Raw genomic sequence first — 22,378 nt, forward strand, 5'->3', positions numbered from 1 at the left:
AGGAGCCCAAGAAAGTAAAATCTCTCACTGCCTCCATTTCTTCCCCTTCTATTTGCCAGGAGGTGATGGGACCAGTGGCCATGATCTTGGTTTTTTTGATGTTGAGCTTCAGACCATATTTTGCGCTCTCCTCTTTCACCCTCATTAAAAGGTTCTTTAATTCCTCCTCGCTTTCTGCCATCAAGGTTGTGTCATCTGCATATCTGAGGTTGTTGATATTTCTTCCGGCAATCTTAATTCCGGCTTGGGATTCATCTAGTCCAGCCTTTCGCATGATGAATTCTGCATATAAGTTAAATGAGCAGGGAGACAATATACAACCTTGTCGTACTCCTTTCCCAATTTTGAACCAATCAGTTGTTCCATATCCAGTTCTAACTGTAGCTTCTTGTCCCACATAGAGATTTCTCAGGAGACAGATGAGGTGATCAGGCACTCCCATTTCTTTAAGAACTTGCCAAAGTTTGCTGTGGTCGACACAGTCAAAGGCTTTTGCATAGTCAATGAAGCAGAAGTAGACGTTTTTCTGGAACTCTCTAGCTTTCTCCATAATCCAGCGCATGTTTGCTATTTGGTCTCTGGTTCCTCTGCCCTTTCGAAATCCAGCTTGCACTTCTGGGAGTTCTCGGTCCACATACTGCCTAAGCCTGCCTTGTAGAATTTTAAGCATAACCTTGCTAGCGTGTGAAATGAGCGCAATAGTGCGGTAGTTGGAGCATTCTTTGGCACTGCCCTTCTTTGGAATTGGGATGTAGACTGATCTTCTCCAATCCTCTGGCCATTGCTGAGTTTTCCAAACTTGCTGGCATATTGGGTGTAGCACCTTAACAGCATCATCTTTTAAAATTTTAAATAGTTCAGCTGGAATATCATCACTTCCACTGGCCTTGTTATTAGCAATGCTTTCTCAGGCCCATTTGACTTCACTCTCCAAGATGTCTGGCTCAAGGTCAGCAACCACACTACCTGGGGTGTATGAGACCTCCATATCTTTCTGGTATAATTCCTCTGTGTATTCTTGCCACCTCTTCTTGATGTCTTCTGCTTCTGTTAGGTCCTTACCACTTTTGTCCTTGATTATGGTAATCTTTGTACGAAATGTTCCTTTCATATCTCCAATTTTCTTGAACAGATCTCTGGTTTTCCCCATTCTATTGTTTTCCTCTATTTCTTTGCATTGCTCATTTAAGAAGACCCTCTTGTCTCTCCTTGCTGTTTTTTGGAAATCTGCATTCAGTTTCCTGTATCTTTCCCTATCTCCCTTGCATTTTGCTTGCCTCCTCTCCTCCGCTATTTGTAAGGCCTCGTTGGATAGCCATTTTGCTTTCTTGCATTTCCTTTTCCTTGGGATGGTTTTCGTTGCTGCCTCCTGTATAATGTTACGAGCCTCCATCCATAGTTCTTCAGGCACTCTGTCCACCAAATCTAAATCCTTAAACCTGTTCCTCACTTCCACTGTGTATTCATAAGGGATTTGATTCAGATTGTATCTTACTGGCCCAGTGGTTTTTCCTACTTTCTTCAGTTTAAGCTGGAATTTTGCTATAAGAAGCTGATGATCTGAGTTACAGTCAGCTCCAGGTCTTGTTTTTGCTGACTGTATAGAGCTTCTCCATCTTTGGCTGCAGAGAATATAATCAATCTGATTTCGATGCTGCCCATTTGGTGATATCCATGTGTAGAGACGTCTCTTGTGTTGTTGGAAGAGTGTGTTTGTGATGACCAGCTTGTTCTCTTGACAGAACTCTATTAGCCTTTGCCCTGCTTCATTTTGAATTCCAAGGCCAAACTTGCCAGTTGTTCCTTTTATCTCTTGATTCCCTACTTTAGCATTCCAATCCCCTGTAATGAGAAGAACATCCTTCTTTGGTGTCATTTCTAGAAGTTGTTGTAGGTCTTCATAGAATTGGTCAATTTCACTTTCTTCAGCACCGGTAGTTGGTGCATAAACTTGGATTACTGTGATGTTAAAAGGTCTGCCTTGGATTCGTATCGAGATCATTCTGTCATTTTTGAGATTGCATCCCATTACAGCTTTTGCCACTCTTTTGTTGACTATGAGGGCCACTCCATTTCTGCTACAGGATTCTTGCCCACAGTAGTAGATATGATAGTCACCCGAACTGAATTCGCCCATTCCCTTCCATTTTAGTTCACTGATGCCCAGGATGTCGATATTTATTCTTGTCATCTCATTTTTGACCACATCCAGCTTACCTCCACTCATGGTTCTTACATTCCAGGTTCCTATGCAATATTTTTCTTTACAGCATCGGACTTTCCTTTCGCTTCCAGGCATATCCGCAACTGAGTGTCCTTTCGGCTTTGGCCCAGCCGCTTCATCAGCTCTGAATCTACTTGTACTTGTCCTCTGCTCTTCCTCAGTAGCATGTTGGACGCCTTCCGACCTGAGGGGCTCATCTTCCAGCGTCATAACTTTTATATGCCTGTTGTCTTTGTCCATGGAGTTTTCTTGGCAGGGATACTGGAGTGGCTTGCCAGTTCCTTCTCCAGGTGGATCACGTTTAGTCAAAACTCTCCACTATGACCTGTCCATCTTGGGTGGCCCTGCATGGCATAGCTCATAGCTTCTCTGAGTTATTCAAGCCCCTTCGCCACGACAAGGCATTGATCCATGAAGGATGGATGCCAATTAGCATCTTCCATATCATGTGGTTCTATGCTTTTATGGAAAGGTAAACAGGCTGTAATCCTAACAGAAGAAGGGAATGGGATAGAGACCTTGACACGGCTGTTTCTTTCCCAGGTATTACGATCACAAGAGGCACGCGGCCAGAAAAACCCAGAAAACTGTGGAAGCTGCGGAGAAGGTGCGTTGATGATCTCTTTGCCTTTCTTCCTTCGAAACGAGGCATAGGCAATCTTGGCTCTCTAGATGTTTTGGAACTACAACTCCCATGATCCCTAGCTAACAGGGCCAGTGGTCAGGGATCATGGGAGTTGTGGTTCCAAAACATCTGGAGAGCCAAGGTTGCCTATGCCTGTTCGAAACACTTTATGGCAGCAGCCATAAGCAACTCTTTCCAGTCTGCTTGGAGCTTTTCACGATTTCCACGGTTCATACACATCAGCCGAAAATAAGCTCCAGTAATAGAAAGCCGGGGAACCCCCAGCCCATGGGCCCAGCCAAGCCTGCCAGGCCTCTGAATTTGGCCTCCGATTCTTATGCAAACCAAGCGCACTTGTCAGTCACCTGAAGTCATATTATGTCCTGCACAGAGATCTGTTATCTCTGATCTAAGTGCTAAGTAGGAAGATTGAAGACAAGGGTTCTCTTCTCTTTCATCTTTGGGCTAAGTGCTAAGATCAGAGATAAGCCTCTGTTTGCTCTTTCGTAGTAAAAGCTATCAGTGCCGATTTTTGCCCTCTCATCCCACGGTGCTAAGATTGGAGGTAAGTCTGTGCCTCTTTCAACCTTGAAATTTGAATCGCCTGATGCTGTAGAGTTGACAGATGGGTGGTGCCGCCCCCCCCCCAATTGAAAAAGGCCAATGAAGAGGTATGGATCTGGCCCTTGAGCTGAAAAAGGTCTCTTCCTGCCTGCAAATGGGTCTCTTCCTCCGCCCCTGATATAAAGGTTTAGTGGCAAGCGAGCCGAACTCAAGAGAATAGCCTTGTGGAGTCTGGGGGCAAACCCTCCAAGCCTGCTGTTGGTGAATCCAGAGTGTCTGCTTCTGATCCGGCAGCAGTTAAGAGCAAGGTGGTCAAAGGCAAACAGGCCGCAAGCCACCCGCAGGTATAGGCAGCACATGGGCAGGTCCAGGAACTAGCACACTGGTCATTTTGAGCACCTGCCATTTGCATTGCCTGCACTAGCTGGTTGCAACTTGGGAGATCTCTTTAAATTCCCAATTCTAGTTGCTGGAAATAACAGGAGGGGGAGAACTGCTCTTGTGCCCAAATCCTGCTTGCTGTTTTCCCACAGTCACTGTGAGAACAGGATGCTGGACTAGGTGGGCTTGATCCAGCAGGACTTTTCTCACATCCTTAACTCTTTCCTTGTTTGTTTGTTTGTTTGGATAAACAGGCCTTCAAATCAGCGGAAAAGAAGACCAAGCAAACACTGAAAGAAGTTCAAACAGTTTCCACTATTCAGAAGGCGAGGAAGGTGTTCTGGTGAGTGTCTGTGCACGGGTAAAACAAGTGAATTATCTGAACATCGTCTGCATGTTCTTGCCTGTGTGATGTGAGTTAAGTACTTAATGCTTAAGAGCCAAATGTTTTAAGCTTTGGGTTGGGAGGAACTTGCCATTCCTCTTTCAGTTGAGTGGGGTTGGCAAGGGATGGGCTTAAATGTTCCTAAAACGTGGGGCTGTTCCCTGACAACATCACAAGCTGCCCTTTTTTTTGTTCTTCCAATACCTTGCTCTGTCTTGATGGCTTGATGTAATCTGGCAGGTTTGAGAAATTCCTGTGGTTCATTAGCTCTGAAAATTACCTTGTTATAGCTGGAAGAGACCAACAGCAAAATGAAATGATCGTCAAGAGATACCTACGGCCAGGTGAGTCTGCCTCGCTCCTCACTCAGGGGGTGCAGTCCAGATTTGGGACAGGCGAAATAAAGTTCAGCTGTGAAGGAGTCCTATGCAATTGGCTCCTACAACATGTCGTGATGGCCACCAACTTGGTGAGCTTTAAAAAGAGGTTTAGACCAAAGCTGCAGGGATATTCACCACTGGCCTCTCTCTGTCTCCCTTCCTCTGTGTAAGGCGACATCTACGTGCACGCTGACCTCCATGGAGCAACCAGTTGTGTCATAAAGAATCCAACAGGTAAATGCTTTCAGGAAAGTGAATTTTGAGAGGGCAAAAGAACAGTCTGTCATTATTACGCGGATTGGTTTGGGGGCTTTCCCCCCCTACCCTAAATTTTACTGATTTGTGAAAATCTGTGGACCGCCCAGAGGACTTTGGTGGTGACGAGGCAGTATACAAATGTGTCAAAAATAAAAAGTCAGTTTCCTGCTTTTTCTTCAGCACGCAGAGGATGTTGGCTGAAGTCTCGTGATTTTTGCCTCTGCTATGCTTTCCACAGAGCAAATCTCCTAAATAATGTGCCCAAACTGCATTGAGAAGACCACAACGTTTATTTTTAGCAATGCTAAACTTGGAGAGCTCTGTTTTCTTTGGTGTTGGGGTTCCCTGGTACTAACCTGCTTCTTTCTGGCGCCGCTTCTGTTCCAGGGGAGCCCATCCCTCCACGGACGCTCACCGAGGCTGGCACGATGGCCCTGTGCTACAGCGCTGCCTGGGATGCCCGGGTCATCACTAGCGCCTGGTGGGTGTATCACCATCAGGTAATGAGGCCTGGAGTGGCTGCTGTTACTTTTATTCTTGTTATTTGTTTGAGTTTATGTACTGCCCTAGGGATGTGGGTGGCGCTGTGGTCTAAACCACTGAGCCTCTTGGGCTTGCTGATCAGACGGTTGGCGGTTCGAATCCCCATGATGGGGTGAGCTCCTGTTGCTCTGTCCCAGCTCCTGCCAACCTAGCAGTTTGAAAGCACACCAGTGCAAGGAGATAAATAGGTACCACTGTGGCGGGAAGGTAAACGGCGTTTCTGTGCGCTCTGGTTTCCATCACGGTGTCCCGTTGCACCACATGCAGTTTAGTCCTGCTGGCCACATGACCTGGAAAGCTGTCTGTGGACTAACGCTGGCTCCCTCGGCCTGAAAGCGAGATGAACGCCGCAACCCCATAGTCGCCTTTGACTGGACTTAACCATCCAGGGGTCCTTTACCTTTACCTACCTATACCGCCCTATACCTGCAGGTCTCAGGGTGGTTCACAGAAAAGCTGAGCGGGGTGTGGCTTGGCTTAACTTTGCATTTTAATGAAGGACAGCCAATGAAATTGATAACAAATCAAGGGAGAAAGTGGGTAGATACGGATTCAATTTATAAGAAAGGAGACTCCGACTCAATGTTAGGAAGAATTTTCTGATCATAAGAACTGTTCAAGGGTGGAATAGACTCCCTTGGAAGGTGAAGGACTCCCTCCTTCTTTGGAGGTTTTTAAGGAAAGATTGCAAGGGGTGTGTGGACTGGATGACCCTTGGGGGTCCATTCCAACTCCACCATTCTATAATTCTGTGATATTGGTGATGAGTCACCGCAGCTGTGCTGGGAGGCACCAGATTGTGGAAGGCTGTTTTGGAACATCTCTATGGTAGGCCCTGCTTCTCAACAGCCTCTTTCTGGTACTTAATAATGCTTATTTATTTATTTTATAAAAATTTATGTACTGGTTGATTGTAAAAACCCTCAAAGCAGTTAACAGAGAAAAACAATAAAATTATCAGTAAGAAACAACTCTTTCTTTAGGACATCCAAAAAGTAAAACCAGCAGTAAACTAAAAACAGATTAAAACAGCAAAGTTCTACATTTTTGGATAGGCTAAAATGTTCTTAGCAGGCGCCGAAAAGGGTACAACTAAGGAGCCTGTCTGATGTAAAAAATCAGTGTGTGATTAACATCTCTGGATAAATTCCACGCAGGTGTCTAAAACGGCCCCCACTGGAGAATACCTGACAACTGGCAGTTTCATGGTCAGAGGTAAGACCCACCAGGTGAGACACAGAGAGGGTTCCTGGAATCCATACCTGGCTGGGCAGCCCCAGGTCCAGCTAGGGGTGGAAGGGGAAGAGTTTCGGCTGTTCCCTCTGGGCATCTTCACATCAAGATCCCCCAACGGCTGAACTTTGCAGGATTCCTCCCCTCTTGCAGGACAGAACAGTGGAATGTTCACAAAACTCTGAACAGATTTGCTTCTTTCGTTTCCTCCTACACAGGGAAAAAGAATTTTCTTCCTCCTTCCTATCTGATGATGGGCTTCAGCTTCTTATTTAAGGTACAGTGCCTTCAATTTCTGGTCACCAGTTATTCGGAGGTCCTCCTTAACACAAACTAATCCCGTGTTGATTCCTCTGTATTCTGCTGCACCCACAACTGCAGTGATGGGAAAGGAGTCCTGTGCACATTCAGTCCCCCCATTGGACCAGATTTTTTGGGGGGTGGGGGAATTGTATTCATTCATTTATTTATATTTATTAATTAAATTTCTATACTATCCTTCCCCTGAGGATCACATGGTGGGTTACATTATAAAAACACAAAAATACACAACATAGTAACAAACAAAATCAATACCCCGCTCCCACACACAGTTTAAAAAGGCCATCGATTTTGGCTATTCGCCATTTGGCTAATTAAACAATTGCTGTGTTCTCCTCCCACTGTCGGAGGCAGTAAGTGCCTTTAAATGGCAGTTGCTGGGAATTTCGGGTGGCAGGGAGAGACGCTGTTTCCCTACTGCCCTGTTTGTGGTCCTCCCTTTGGGGCACCTGACGTCAGGCTTCAGGAAACCGGCTTCCTCCCCACCCCCCACCCCCGTGGCAGTAGCTAAGCAGGAAACAAAGGAAAATGAGTCTTCTTACCAGTTAGAAATTTTAATAATCACAGCAAGAGAACAAAGAACCCATCTCCTAGAAATGGTGGAGCTCCCAATTAAGGATGCCACCCCCTTATGTCCCTATTAATCCACGTCACTTCTACGCCTTGCAATCTGAACCTGTCCCCTCTGTGCTTTGTGTGCTTTGTGTTCTGCCACTTTCTCAGCTCTTCTTGACCTTGGGGAGAGCGGAGGAATGCTTTCCGGAGACAGTGAATCTGTTAAACCTCTCTCTCCCACTGTTTCTTCTCCTACATGTTTTCCCTCCAGTATTTCCCAGATTCTGCCTTCTGAACTACCGTATTTTTCCATGTATAACACTCCCCCGTGTATAACATGGCCCCTATTTTTGGGGACTCCAAATTAAGAAAATGGGGGGAGATTGCCCAAAGTTGTTAGGGTTGTTGAGTTTTGGGGGGGCGGGAATGCCAACAATCGCTCACCCGCCTGACCGCCCGCAGCTGACAAGCGCACACCTCGCAGAAGACACAAAGCACCTGCTCAATCACATCCAGAAGCCACAAAACGCCTGCGCAATTGCCACAACAACAGCCAATCCCAACCAGCCTTTGCCGCATACACCAATCTTCTCCTCCTTCTTTGGCGATCCCTCGTAGCCGAGTAAGATTGTCTTCCATGAACACGGTTTTAACAATGGGTCTGTAAGTGACTGTGGGGGCCAGTTCTGGATCCACATGCCCGCCCCCGCCCCCCCGCACTACTCTTATACATGACGACCCCCAATTTTTTTTACATTTTTTAAAAATAAAAAACCCTCGTCTTATACACGGAAAAATACGGTATGTCCTTCTGCAAACCACTGTTCCAAATCTATTCTGGCCTCCTGCTCCTGGGAAGATTCAGGATCCGGATCCAGAGCAGGGAAAGGGGAAGGGGGAGTCTCCCACCATTCCTCCTCAGTGCAGCCCTCCTCAGCACGGTCCCTGACACCTGGCTGGCCACTGTTAGAGAAGGATGCTGGATTAGTTGGGCCGTTCGGGGCCCCTTTTGTGTGGGTGGCTTCTGCATGTGCAGCCCGTCTGCTTCAGCTTTGATGGGTGTCCCTTGGTAACCCTGTCTTCTCTCCCCCAGGTGGACGAATCCTGCGTGTGGCGACACAAAGGGGAGCGGAAGGTCAAAGTGCAAGACGAGGACATGGAGACAGTGACCAGCACCACCAGTGAACTGGCGGCGGAAGAAATGGAGCCCTTAGGTAGGAGGGCAAAGGGGGTGGTCGGGGGCTTCACACGCTGCCGGGGAGAGCTTAGGGGTGGCCCTGGGATATGGGACAAAGTCCGTTGACACAGTGAACTTCATGGAAAAGATTCATTTCGAGGAGAGGTTGTTTTTATTATTATTAGAATTTATATACCGCCCTATACCCGGGGATCTCAGGACGGTTCACAGAATAAAATCAGGATATAAACCCACAAAATGCCTAATAAAAATAAAAACAACAACCCAATAGCCCCCCTCCCCCCCAAACCCAACATTTTAAAAGGGCACAGGATGTAAATTGGATCAACCAAAGGCCTGGTTAAAAGGTTTAGAGGGGAGAGGGCAGCCTTCGCCAACCTGGTGCCCTCGAGATGTTTTGGAGGAAGACTCCCATCACCCTAGCCAACATGGAAGCAATCCAAAATATCTGCAGGGCACCAGGTTGGTGAAGCCTTGGAGAAGGAGAGAGGGCCCCAGGCAAGCTTTCTGGTGGGGAGAGTTTTCGGTCCCGTGAGCACTATAGGAAGAATGGTCAGCAGGAGATGCTCAGTCCTGTCCTATCCAGGTTGGAATACAGTTCCCATCAGCCCCAGTTGGCATGGCCAAAGGTCAGGGATGGTGGGAGTTGTGGTCCAAAGTATCTGGAGGACATCTGCTTGCAGACGGCTGTTAGACTCTAAGCCCCGGAGAATGCAGTTGCGCTTTCTTTCCCAAGATGCACCAGAAGGAGACGACAGCAGCAGCAGCGATGGCGAAAAGGAGGAACCTCAGGAGAAGGCTGAGGATGAGGAAGACCCGGCCGAGACCCCCCACCAGGAGGGGGATGGAGATGGGGCAGGGGATGCCCTGGCTCTAGAAGGATCGTCCGACGAGGAGTATGCAGACTCGGAGGAGGAGGGCAAAGGGAGTCAGGAGCAGGCAAAGCAGGCCTCGGAAGAGATACATTTTCCCGACACGACCATTGACCTCTCGCACCTGCAGTCCCAAAGGTAACCGAGACAGGCTAAGCCACACCTTGGCTTCATGTGTGTTGCTTTCAGGAGGACGAAGCAATGTATGGATTGTGAGCTTGACTGGGTGCGAGCTGCAATTGGCGTAGTGAAATCTGGGAACTGGTTTCTTGGAGCCAGCTTAAGGAGGATGTTGTCAACTCCTGAAGGTGTGCAGAGGAGGGCGGCCAGGAGAAGGAAGGGTCCGGAAACCAGGCCTTACGATGAAGGGTTGAGTTGGCGATGTTTAGCCCGGATAAGAGGTGATCTGATAGCCATCTTCAAATATCTGAAGGAGATGGAGCAAGATTGTTTTCTGCTATTCCAGACGGTAGGACTTGAGCCAGTGGATTCAAATGACAAGAAAGGAGAGTCTAAGTAAACATTAGGAAGAACTTCCTCTCCCGTAATCAACATCCACTTCCCAACATCTCACACCAGATTGGCAGGTCCTGGTAACAAAGGAAATTATTTGTTTCCTTCCAGATCCCATCTGAAACCTGCTCCAAAGGAGGACTCCTCGAGCTTGGTAAGCTCCTGCCTGTTACCAGCCGGTGATCGTAACACTTGCCTGCTGCCCCAGAGGAAACAGACAAGAGTCTTAATTCCTTTTTCTCTCTCCCTTGCAGAGCGACAGCAAGTCTCAGGGCCGGAGGCACCTCTCAGCCAAAGAGAGGAGGTGAGAATCCTTGGGCGGCAGTGAGCCTCACGCAACAGTTTCAGGGCGGTTTGAGAGATTTGATTCATTGGGATCCAGCAGACGTCTTCGGCCTGGGCTCTTGTGGCTGGCTTTCCAGCCTGACTTTCTCCCTCCCCGAGGAAATTTCTGCAGGGCCACATGCAACACAACCTGAGCCAGGCTGAGGTTTGCTGGCTGCTGGGGCCAGCGTGGAGGGAGTCCCCTTTTCCCTCCCTCTCCTAACAGTAGCCTCCGAACTGTGTGTGTGTGAACAGGGGCTGTGCTTCGGATGGCCCCCCACCCCCTGCCTCACTGGCCCTCCCTCCCACCCCCCTGCCAGAGCTGTCTGCCTCCTCCTTCCTTTGAGCAAGGCAGCTCAGGTGAAGGGGTTTGGGTGGCCCTGCTAAAGCAGCAGCAGGAAATGTAAACTGGGGTGGAGAGGAATTGGGGAAAGAAGGCAGCGGCCAACCATGAGTAGCAAAAATTAGGCTTGTCTCGGCAGCAGGTGGGTGGGGACCACTGAGACCATCACCATGTAGAGGAGTAAGGGGGTGGCAGAGGCAGGGAGGAGATTAAGGCAACCGGGGCGGGGGCACTTTGAATTTCCTCCCTGACAGGTGCTCCTCTAGCAGCTGCTGGTTGGTGCCTCCTTGCTGAGTTTGAAGACAAGCAGCTGGTCGGACTCTGAGCCCTTGGGTGGTCTTTTTTCTTTTTCTTTTTCTAAAATACATTTTTATTACGTTTTACATAACAAATTTAAATTCAAGCACGTCATTCACCTCCTCATTCACCTTCAGAAGACACCTGAAGGCAGCCCTGTTTAGGGAAGCTTTTAATGTTTAATAGATTATTGCATTTTAATATTCTGTTGGAAGCCGTCCAGAGTGGCTGGGGAAACCCAGCCAGATGGACGGGGCATTATTATTATTATTATTATTATTATTATTATTATTATTATTATTATTATTATCATCCTCAGGATTCTCTGGATCCCTTGACTTCCCTCCACCCTTCCCTGGTTACCATTTTCTTTCTTTCTTTCTTTCTTTCTTTCTTTCTTTCTTTCTTTCTTTCTTTCTTTCTTTCTTTCTTTCCTTCTTTCCTTCCTTCCTTCCTTCCTTCCTTCCTTCCTTCCTTCCTTCCTTCCTTCCTTCCTTCCTTCCTTCCTTCCTTCCTTCCTTTTTTCATCTGCTTACCTTATTTTCTCTAATTTGTTTAAAAAACTAATACCGGTAGTCTATTTTTCCATATCTTTTCATACATTACAAGCATTACTCAAATTCCGCCAAAGTTTTTAGTTGTTTACATGCTTCTCTTAAGTACATTATAAATTTTTCCCATTCCTTCTTGAAATTCTTTTCTTCCTGGTTTCTGATTTTCCCAGTCAGTCTCGCCCTTTCAGCATAGTCCATCATCTTCATCAGCCATTATTCTCTGCCTCAGCCCTTGGATGGTCTAAGGCAGCGGCTTCCAAGCTTTTGGGGGCGCTGCCCTCTTGTTCCCCCATGTCTCCTGCCCTACCTTATAAAAAGCTTTATTTGGAATAGCCGAATAACAAGGAAGATGCCACTAAGGGGGCGCTGTTGCCCAGTTTGGGGACCACGGATCTCAGGTCACCTGCCTTTTCCTCAGGGAGATGAAGAAGAGGAAGCCAAGTGATCCAGAGGATCTAGACTCGCCCAAAGGGAAGGAAGAGGACGACGGCCCTCAGCTCCCAGCGCCTCCTCCCAGCGCCAGCAAGAATGCAGCAGAGGCCCAGCAGCCCATGAAGAGGAGACAGAAGGTGGGCATTGTGGAGCTGTGAAGTTGGCTTGAGGGTGCCCAGTCTATTTTGCCTGTTGCCTGCACTTTGGAACTCCCTGCCTATTGAGGTCAAGCAGGCACCTTCACTTTCCCCTGCTAAAAATGTACTTGTATAGACAAGTGTGCCCAGGTGCTTAGAAAGTAGAGTTTTAAGCCTGGTTCAAAGCATTGCTGCAAATTAGTCTTGATCTTACAGTTTTGCCTTTCTGCAAACCGCTCTGAGGGTTTCTCTTACAGTGAAGCGGCGTTTAAATATTAACAAACGCAGCGGTACCTTGGTTCTCAAACTTAATGCGTCCCGGAAGTCCGTTCCAAAACCAAAGTGTTCCAAAACCAAGGCGTGCTTTCCCACAGAAAGTAATGCAAATTGGATTAATCCGTTCCAGACTTTTAAAAACAACCCCTGAAACAGCAATTTAACATGATTTTTACTATCCTACGAGACCATGGATCCATAAAATGAAAGCAATAAGCAATGTACTGCAGTCACATGATCAATCCATCAGTAGCTGAACTGGGTTCCACGCAGTCATACTAAAAAAGAGCCGCAAAAACAAAAATGCAAAATAAATAGCAAAAACAGACAGACCTCAGCGTAACACTCAAATCGGAAGTGTAACACTCACAACGGAGCACGTTCGGCTTCCAAATAAAGTTCGCAAACCGGAACACTTACTTCCGGGTTTTCAGTGTTTGCGTTCCAAGTTGTCTGAGTACTAACCCAGAATGCGGCAGCTAGACTGGTGACTGGGAGCAGCCGCCGAGACCATGTAACACCGGTCCTGAAAGACCTACATTGGCTCCCAGTATGTTTCCGAGCACAATTCAAAGTGTTGGTGCTGACCTTTAAAGCCCTAAACGGCCTCAGCCCAGTATACATGAAGGAGCATCTCCACCTCCACCGTCCAGAAAGCTACAGGGAACCAGGCAGAGGGCCTTCTCGGTAGTGGCACCCGCCCTGTGGAACACCCTCCAATTAGATGTCAAAGAGATAAATAACTACCTTGACATTTAGAAGACACCTGAAGGCAGCCCTGTTCAGGGAAGTTTTTAATGTGTGACATTTTAATGTATTTTAAATTTTGGTTGGGAGCCGCTCAGAGTGGCTGGGGAAACCCAGCCAGATGGGCAGGGTACAAGTAATAAATTATATTATTACTAGTCTCATTCAGCCTGCTAAGAAAACGGGCGCTAGAGGTGCGACGGGGCCGCGGCCTTCCCTCCCCTTCTGCGCTCGGCCGCTGGGCGCGCCGGGGACGCAATTAAACAAAATCGCTCTCCCGTCGTGTCCCGCGGCCGAGCGCAGAGAGGGAGGGAAGGCCGTGGCCCCGCTGCTCCTCCCACGGGCCAGGTAGGGTTGTCAGGAGGCGGCGGCGGACCAAGATGCCGGCATCGGGCTCCGGGGCCGCGGCGGTCCCGGAACCCAATGCCGCCATCTTGGTCCGCCGCCGCCGGGGAATGGGAGGCAGAGGGTTGAGGGGGGGGGAGAGCGCACGCGTGTGTACTTCCCACCTCTTCATCCAGTCCCTGTGTCCGTGGGGCACATGCGCATCAGCGCGGACACAGGGACACAGGGACTGGACGCAGAGACACAGGGACTTTATTATATAGGATTACTACTACTACTAAGGCGTTTGAGAACCAAGGTACCACTGTAAAACGAATGAAATGGCTCGGATCCCAACCGAGTTGGGTGCTGCATTCGGAACAAGTGCTGTGGAGGAGCCTAGAGCACCCTGTCTGTGGGGAAAGCGGCTCAGCTCTGCTCCTTCCCTCTCTCCTCTGCAGAGTAAGCTGAAGAAGATCAAGGAGAAGTACAAGGACCAGGACGAGGAGGAGCGGGAACTGATCATGAAGCTGCTGGGGGTGAGTCAGGCGGACATGGGCTGGGTCTCTTTCCCTGGGGAGGAAGGGCCATTGCAGCTCAGGGGCTAGAGCATCTGTCTTGCATGCAGAAGGTCTCTGGTTCAACCCCCAGTGGCTCTCCAGGTAGGGCTGGGAGAGAGCATAGAATTGTAAGGTTGGAAGGGACCCCCAGGGACCATCTAGTCCAACCTCCTGCAATGCAGGCATCCCAGGTAAAGCATCCATGCCCTGCCAAAAACACCCGGAGAGTTAGTACTGAGCTGGGTGGACACCATGGCCTGGCTCAGGGCAGGCATCCCTAAACTGCGGCCCTCCAGATGTTTTGGCCTACAACTCCCATGATCCCTAGCTAGCAGGACCAGTGGTCAGGGATGATGGGAATTGTAGTCCAAAACATCTGGAGGGCCAAAGTTTAGGGGTGCCTGGCTCAGGGTAAGGCAGCTCCTCTGTGGCCACGTCTGGATTAATCATTAAACAGAATAAGCACGATCATACGGTGTAGCTGAACCCGGTTCCACGAAAAAAGAAATAGTAGAGAGGTTTTATTTGAAATTGAAAACTATTCTCAGTGTTGTCAAAAGCTGATTGATGCTTGTATGATACCCGATGGATTGATACTCATAGAATCATAGAATCATAGAGATGGAAGAAACCACAAGGGCCATCCAGTCCAACCCCCTGCCAAGCAGGAAACACCATCAAAGCATTCTTGACATATGCCTGTCAAGCCTCCGCTTAAAGACCTCCAAAGAAGGAGACTCCACCACACTCCTTGGTAGCAAATCCCACTGCCGAACAGCTCTTACTGTCAGGAAGTTCTTCCTTACTCAATTGATTGATACAAATTTCTCAGCTTAGCTTCGGCAGTTTCACTCGTATGTGTGTCACACGTCCAGTGTAACAAAAAAGGTAAAAACAAGATTCGGACAATATTGAATGTGGTTTTCCGAACGCTGACATTTGCTTCCGTATATTTTTGACATTAATGGTCACAAATTGCCCAGCTGAGTGTTCATTTTCTCAGTTGAAGTAGATTAAAAAATCTCCACAGAATAACTATCCAACAAGGCAGTCTGGATGCCTTATTCCTGTGGAACACCCTCCTATCAGATGTCAAGGAGATAATAATAATAATAATAATAATAATAATAATAATAATAATTTTTTATTTATACCCCGTCCTCCCCAGTCAAAACCGGGCTCAGGGCGGCTAACACCAATAAAATTACAATAAGACATAAAAGAAAAGAAAACAATTAAAATACAGATTAAAATACAATATTAAAATTTAAAATGCAGCCTCATTTTAAGTAGTCCATAAATCCAAACCATGAGGGAGGAAAACAGGGGTCAGACTGAATCCAACCCAAAGGCCAGGCGAAACAGCTCTGTCTTGCAGGCCCTGCGGAAAGATGACAAATCCCCCAGGGCCCTGGTCTCCTGTGAGAGAGCGTTCCACCAAGTTGGGGCCAATACTGAAAAGGCCCTGGCCCTAGTTGAGGCCAGTCTAGCCACCTTATGGCTCGGGATCTCCAGAGTATTGTTGTTTGTGGACCTTAAGGTCCTCCGCAGGGCATACCACGAGAGGCGGTCCCGTAGGTATAGATAAAGAACTATACAACTTTTAGAAGACATCTGAAGGCAGCCCTGTATTGGGAAGCTTTTAATGTTTGATGCTCTATTATGCTTTATATATTTTGTAAGCTGCTCGGAGTAGCTGGGGAAACCCAGCCAGATGGGCGAGGTGGAAATAATAAAATTATTATCATTATCATAATCTCTACTAAGCAGGGAAGCAGACGTGTTATGTAAGATTAGTTCTGAGGATCTGATCAAAAACTTTGTAAAGGATAAAAAGTAGGAGAAAATGTTTCAAATACAAGTAAAGTGGAAGTATACCAAAATAAACATTATTTTCCATCTTACTGTAGGTTTTGTTTCATTTTGAAAAATAAAATTTCATTTTGCTTATTATTGTTTATATTTTGAATTGGACATGTATGGGTGCACCAAAAACTTTTTAACTGCTTATGGCCTCTAACGGTATTAATCCGGCCTTGTCTGTGGCCTACGTTCTGGGGTGGGGGGGGGGAAGAAAGAGAAAATAAATGTATTTCCTCTTTGCTTTCTGAGTCAGGTTTCGAATTCTAATCCCGCTTGTTTGTGCCCAACCCAGTCTGCGGGGTCAAGCAAAGAAGAGAAGCCAAAGAAAGCCAAAAAAGGGAAGGGGGGCCCGGACTCTGCCAAGAAGCAGCCCCAGAAGCCACGAGGGGGCCAGAGAGGAGAGGGGGTCACGATAGAGCACGTGGCCCTCGAGTTGCAGGAGGCGGCTTTGGAGGAGCACCTGGACGAGAAGGTAAGCAATCGAGAGAGAACCTGTCCCTGTTAGCACACAAAGCCCCTAACAACTTGGGGCCAGTTTTCCTGCGAGATCTCCTGATCCCACGGGCTCCCACTCGACCCCTTTGATCTGCGTAAGGGGCACCATTGCAAGTGCCACGTCTGTAAGAAGCCAGTATTTTAGTGTGGCGGCACCTGCACTTTGGAACTCCCTGCCTAATTATTGTTATAAGGAAAAAAACTGCTCCTTTTCCCTTATGGGGTACCCAAGAGCCTGTATAGAGTCCTTATGTAGGTTCTCTATCAGTAGGAGAAAATAGCAGAGGCCAACCAGAGAATATTGAGAAGCAAAGCAGCTAGTAAGTCTGATCTTTATTAAATTGTTACAACAGGGTGCTCACTCACCACATGAAGGAGGGAGGAGGAACCCAGAACACTGGTGTGCAAGCCCTTATATCGACTTTTGAAATTGCCCACCCTGTAGCTCAAGACCACCCCTAAAAACATCCTACATATATCACTGAAGGAGCAGTCTACATCCTGACTGCCAGGATACCTGATAATGGTCACTGATTGTTTTTACCTGGGCATCCTGGCCATTCTTTTGTGATGGCAAATACTCAGTTCCTGAATCCAGGTCACAGGCTCACCCTATTCATACACAGATACACCCTTAAGACAGGATTTGTGAGCAAAGAGACAATGGGGAGGTTTTCCCATTTCCTCCCTCCTTGCAGAGAAATATCTGAGGTCAATTTGGGGGGAAGCGTCAAAATGGCTTCAGGATGATTCTCCTGTATTATTTCAGACACATGGTTTATATACTTACGTATGCGTTTGCCTTGTACATTTATGAGCATTTATTTTATCTATATAAAACCTCAGAATTCCTGTAACATGATGTTTGGCAGGGGCCTTTGCTGTGTTCTTTTCGGTACTTGCTGGAAACATTTTTCTTTTAGACAAACCTGCCTGCGCTTGTAGAACCTCGATATGCATTTTAGTCTGTTTTTAGCTCATTGCTGGTTCTGTCTTTTGAATACTTTAATGTGTTGTTTTTAACTGATAATTTTTTTTGCTTTTTTATATTTTTACTATCAAGTGGTATATAAATTTTAAAAAATAAACAAGAGGCGGCTGCTATAGAAAGCAGAGGCTCCTCCTGCCTCCTCCCCCCCCCCACTCTAAGTACGGCAGGCTTTCCTCCCTTGGAACCAGCCCTCCTCCAGGTAATACCCGCTTTGCCAACCTGGTGCCCTCCAGGCTGATGGGAGTTGCAGCCCCACAACATCTCGCGGGCACCAGGTTGGCGAAGGGTGAGCTGCTGTCGTTTCAGGGGTCCAGGTGATAAATCTCCCCACTCCCTGTTTTTCTGTCTCTTCTAACTGGTGCTTCTTAATCTGTTGCTGCTTGGGGGTTGCACCTTCTCTTCTCCCCGCCCCCTTTGCCTCATTATTTTGCCTCAATATCTCAAAATATTTGTCACGCTTCTGAAAATCTTGGGGTTCCCCCAAGCAGGCCAAGATGCCCCTCTTGTTTCTTGGAAGGCCCATTTTGGATCTGTTCATGTTTCATTGCTGCTGGAGGGAACGGTGCCTGGCGAATCCTGATGCTTATCTAAAGATAGACAGGAAGTGTCTTACAAGAACTAATTTTTCTCTGCTTTATTCTTTGCATTGTTTTGCTTGGGTTTTGTTTGGAACGTATTGTGCAAATGCCTAAATAAATAATTTGATGGATGTAAAAATATAGAATAAGACATATAAGACGTGGGGGATATTCAGCTCAGAATAGACTCATTGAAATTGGAGGGGAGGGCTCTGCTCGGCTCTTGTGTTCGAATTTTGCTTGCTGGTTTCCCATTGAGGAATCTGGTTGGCCCCTGTGAGAACAGGGTGCAATGACTCGATGGGCCATTGGCCTGATCCAGCAGGCTCTTCTCGTGTTCTTGATTTCAGTGGGTGTACTCTGAGTAGGACTCAGAATCATAGAATTAGAAGGGACCCCAAGAGTCTTCTAGTCCAACCCGCTGCAATGCAGGAATCAGTGGGTAGAAGTTGGTAGTACTACCCAGTAGTAGAACAGTAACAAAAGCAGGCAGTTTTAAGAACCCAGCCACCAGATTCAAAGCAGTGAACAGCCACATTGAGTGAGATTTCTCTATTTTCCCGCTTCTGGGCCTCCCAAGAAGAGCTGAGTGGCCTCCCAAAAGCTGGGTTTGTTTGCACCTCTCTCCCCCTGGTCCCATTTTTATTTTTTTGCTGAATGCTCAGTGTGTTGCTTAACATTATTTCACTCTGCTTCAAAGACAGCAAAATAGAGCAATTGACTTCCAACAAGCACATAGAGTGTGAACAAGACTGAGTGTATGGGGGGGGGGGCTCGTTTAATTTTACTGCACACAGGTGGTGTAGTGACAATAAAGATTTATTATTATTTTTATTATTGAGTCCAGCAAGCTAGAAATCCCAAAAGGGGCAGGACACCTGAACATAATCATTTTGGGTGGCGATACCGGGCCCCAGGAATAACTTAGTATTGGGGATGTGCTATCGTCCCCCTGATCAAAATGCTCAAGGAGACCTTGAGGTGATGAATGAAATCAAGGAAGCATCTAAAAAAGGAGTAGTAAAGGGGGGTTTCAAGCACCCTCACGTAGGCTGGCTAGATATGTTCCAGTCGTGACAAAGAGGCAAAATTTCTAGATACCCCAAATGACTGTGCACCAGAACAGTTGGTGTTAGAACTGCAACCCTCGACTTGATTTTTGAGTGGTACCCAGGACCTGGTGCAAGATGTAAGCGTTGTTGAGCCAAATATAGATGTAAATGGCCAAGGAAATCCAGCACGGTCACATTTGATTTCAAAAGAGGAAATTTGTCCCAAATGAGGAGATTGGTAAAGAGGAGGTTAAAAGGCAGAGGGTCAAATCGCCAAAAGGCTTGGGAGGTGTTTGTAAGACCTCAATATTAGAAACTCAAGTGTATCCAGCAGATCAGGAAAAGGTACCGTGAGAGCCAAGAGACCACCAGCATGGACCCCAGGCAGTGTCAGAGAAGCTATGGGAGGCAAGAAGGGTGTGTTGTCCAAATGAAAAGAGTGCAAAGGAACACAAATCTAGCAAAAGAAGTGCAGGTAGAAAGCGATGCTTAAAAAAAAAAGCTTTGAAGAACCAACAACAGGAAGTTCTTTAATATATTAGTAGCAGAAAACCATCTAGGGAGGCAGTTGGTTCCTCGGATGACCAGGGAGTTGTAAAGGAGGATAAAGAGATTGCGGAGAAGCTAAACGATTTCTTTGCATATGTCTTCACAGCAGAGGATATAGGGCAAATCTCAGAGCCTCGATTAACCTTTGCAGGAGGCAAGTTAAAGAACTGAGACAGTTGTGACAAGAGATGAAGTTCCAGGCCTAATAGATGAAATAAAGATTGACAGATCGTCGGACCTGGATGGCATCCACCTGAGAGTTCTCAAGGAACTCAATTGTGAAATTTCTAATCTTTGCACAAAAATATGTAACTTATCCCTCAGATCAGCCCCCACACCTGACAACTGGAAAGCAGACAATGTAATGCAATTTTAAAAAAGGATTCAGGAGGGCATTCTGGAAATTACAGGCCTGTTGCCTTAATGTTTGGAAAACTAGTGGAGAGTATTGTTACAGATAAAATAACCCAGCACATAGAAGAACAAGCCCTACTAAAGCAGAGCCAGCATGGCTTCTGCAAGGAAAAGGCCTGTCTCACGAACGTATCAGAGTGTCAGCAAGCATATTGACAGAGGTGATCTGGCTGACATTGTTTACTTGGACTTTCAAAAAGACTCTTGAGTAAGCTTAGCAGTCAAGGAAAAAAAGGCGAAGTCATCTTGTGGATAAGGAATTGGCTAAGTTGCAGGAAGCAAGCAGCAGGAATAAATGGACAGTTCTCTGAATGGAAAGAAGTGGGAAGTGGAGTCCCCCAGGGATCAGGACTGGGACCTGTGCATTTTAACTTGTTCATAAATGACCTAGAGTTAGGAGTCACTTGTTAAAATGAGATTGCAAGGAGCTCCAAAAGGTCTTCACCAAGCTGAGTGAATGGGAGGTAAAAATGAAAGGGCAATTCAGTGTAAAGTGAATGCATGTTGGGGCAAAAAAACGAAAATTTAACATAAACATTCATGATGACTGACCAGGAATGAATGAGACCTTGGGGTCATAGTGAAGATGTCAGCCAAGTGTGCGGCAGCCGTGAAAAAGGCAAATTCCATGCGAGGGATCATTAGGAAAGGAATAAAACTGCCAGTATCATAATGCCATTACACAAATCTGTCGAGCAACCACATTTGGAAGACTATGTACAGTTCTGGTCGCCTCACCTCAGAGAGGATATCGTAGAGTTGGAAAACATTGAGAAAAGGGCCACCAATATGATTGATAATTTCAAGCGAAGGAAGGTTGCAGCGTTCAGGACTTTTAAGTTTAGAGAAAAGGCAAGCAAGAGGCAATATGATAGAAGTTTATGAAATTGTGCATAGCATAGAGAAAGAGGACAGTTTTTCTCCCTCTCATAACAATAGGACTCCTGGACACCCAGTTAAGCTGAGTGTTGGAAGATTCAGGATGGATAAAAAGACAGGACTTCTTCATGCAGCGTATAGTTAAACTTTGGAACTCCCTCCTGCATGAGGCAGTGATGGCCACCAACCGGGATGGCTTGAAAAGAGGATTAGACAAATTCATGGAGGAGGAGGAGGCGGCTGCCAAGGCCTACGAGCCACGATGGCTGCGCTCTGCCTCGGCAGTGAGAGGCACCAAGGCTTCTGAACGCCAGTTGCTGGAAACCACAAGAGGGGAGAGTTGCTCTTGTGCTCAAATCCTGCTTGCTGGCTTCCTACAATCATCTTGTTGGCCATTGTGAGAGCAGGATGCTTGACCAGGTGGTCCATTGGCCTCATCCAGCAGGACTCTTATGTTCTTATATTCTTATGTTGACTTTTGCAGGACGAGCTTGACCAGGATCAGCTGGGGAACGAGGTAAATGCAAAATGCCCAATTTCTGGGGGAATGTTGGAAGAACTTTGACTCGGTCAAATCCGTTGTATCCTGAACATAAGAGAGCTGTGGCTTGGGGAGGGAACATGAAGATCCCTCCTTGGAATGTCTTCTCCCTGTGCCCCCCCCCAAATTGATGCGAGGAATCGTCAGCACGGTATATTCTCCAAACCCTTTCCTCTTATTTCTGTTGGGTTTCACCTGGTGATGAGCCACTCACAAATATCCTATTGCCAAAAAGACTGAAGGAGGTTCCTTCCTCTATTTTATGAAATGAATGCCACACGTTCGTCATCCAGTGGGCTCTGGAAATAGCTTAGTGTTGGTTTAAAAAATAAAAGACTCTTACAACATGGGAGCATTTGAGTGAAATATGGAATGGCCACAAAAGGCCATAAACAAAACTTGTGTACATACATACAGTACATACATAAGGCCAACGGGGGAGCCTTTAAAGACTGTATAAACCACCTCCACCCCATTTGAAAATATTGTGTGGCACATACAAAAAGAAATGAACTGTTAAGAGTCCATTAAATCTCTGTCAAGCCAGCAGGAATGGTATGTGTGTTTTTACCCCCAAGAAAGCTGGCTTGAGTGTGTGTGTGTGTGTGTGAAGGATTTGCCTGAAAGGATAAAGCGTGGAAAAATCCCAAGAACCAGGCATGCCCACCCCCTCCCTTCTCCTCCCATCTCCTCTGTTCTGTTTCAGGAAGGAGAGACGCTGTATGATTCTCTGACTGGGCAGCCCCACCTGGAAGACATTCTCCTCTTCGCCATCCCATTCTGTGCCCCTTACACCACCATGACCAACCACAAGTGAGTGGCAGCAACTCTTGGCCCGTTTGGAATTGCCCCTTGTCAAAGGGGCCTCCGATTAAACCTTGGGTTTGTTCTTGTTCTCTTTTTTTTAAAGGTACAAAGTCAAGCTGACACCTGGCACACAGAAGAAGGGCAAAGGTACTGCATGCTTTCC

General features: G+C 46.9%; 1 protein-coding gene across 1 annotated transcript in view; it reads left to right on the forward strand.

Moving 5' to 3' along the window:
• Positions 1-22,378, forward strand: part of NEMF (nuclear export mediator factor) — a 37,852-nt gene that overhangs the window by 14,120 nt on the left and 1,354 nt on the right. The window contains exons 15-31 of the mRNA XM_060269808.2: positions 2,768-2,831; positions 4,049-4,137; positions 4,420-4,523; positions 4,731-4,793; positions 5,205-5,317; positions 6,518-6,575; positions 6,812-6,870; positions 8,563-8,683; positions 9,404-9,677; positions 10,164-10,206; positions 10,307-10,356; positions 11,989-12,139; positions 13,948-14,025; positions 16,202-16,381; positions 21,352-21,384; positions 22,115-22,221; positions 22,319-22,362. Of these exons, the coding sequence (XP_060125791.2) occupies positions 2,768-2,831; positions 4,049-4,137; positions 4,420-4,523; positions 4,731-4,793; positions 5,205-5,317; positions 6,518-6,575; positions 6,812-6,870; positions 8,563-8,683; positions 9,404-9,677; positions 10,164-10,206; positions 10,307-10,356; positions 11,989-12,139; positions 13,948-14,025; positions 16,202-16,381; positions 21,352-21,384; positions 22,115-22,221; positions 22,319-22,362 (1,631 nt within the window). The remainder of the gene's footprint in view (positions 1-2,767; positions 2,832-4,048; positions 4,138-4,419; positions 4,524-4,730; positions 4,794-5,204; positions 5,318-6,517; positions 6,576-6,811; positions 6,871-8,562; positions 8,684-9,403; positions 9,678-10,163; positions 10,207-10,306; positions 10,357-11,988; positions 12,140-13,947; positions 14,026-16,201; positions 16,382-21,351; positions 21,385-22,114; positions 22,222-22,318; positions 22,363-22,378) is intronic.

This window comes from Zootoca vivipara, chromosome 1 (assembly GCF_965207765.1).
Source record: "Zootoca vivipara chromosome 1, rZooViv2.hap1.1, whole genome shotgun sequence".
In the NCBI taxonomy this organism is placed as follows: domain Eukaryota; kingdom Metazoa; phylum Chordata; class Lepidosauria; order Squamata; family Lacertidae; genus Zootoca; species Zootoca vivipara.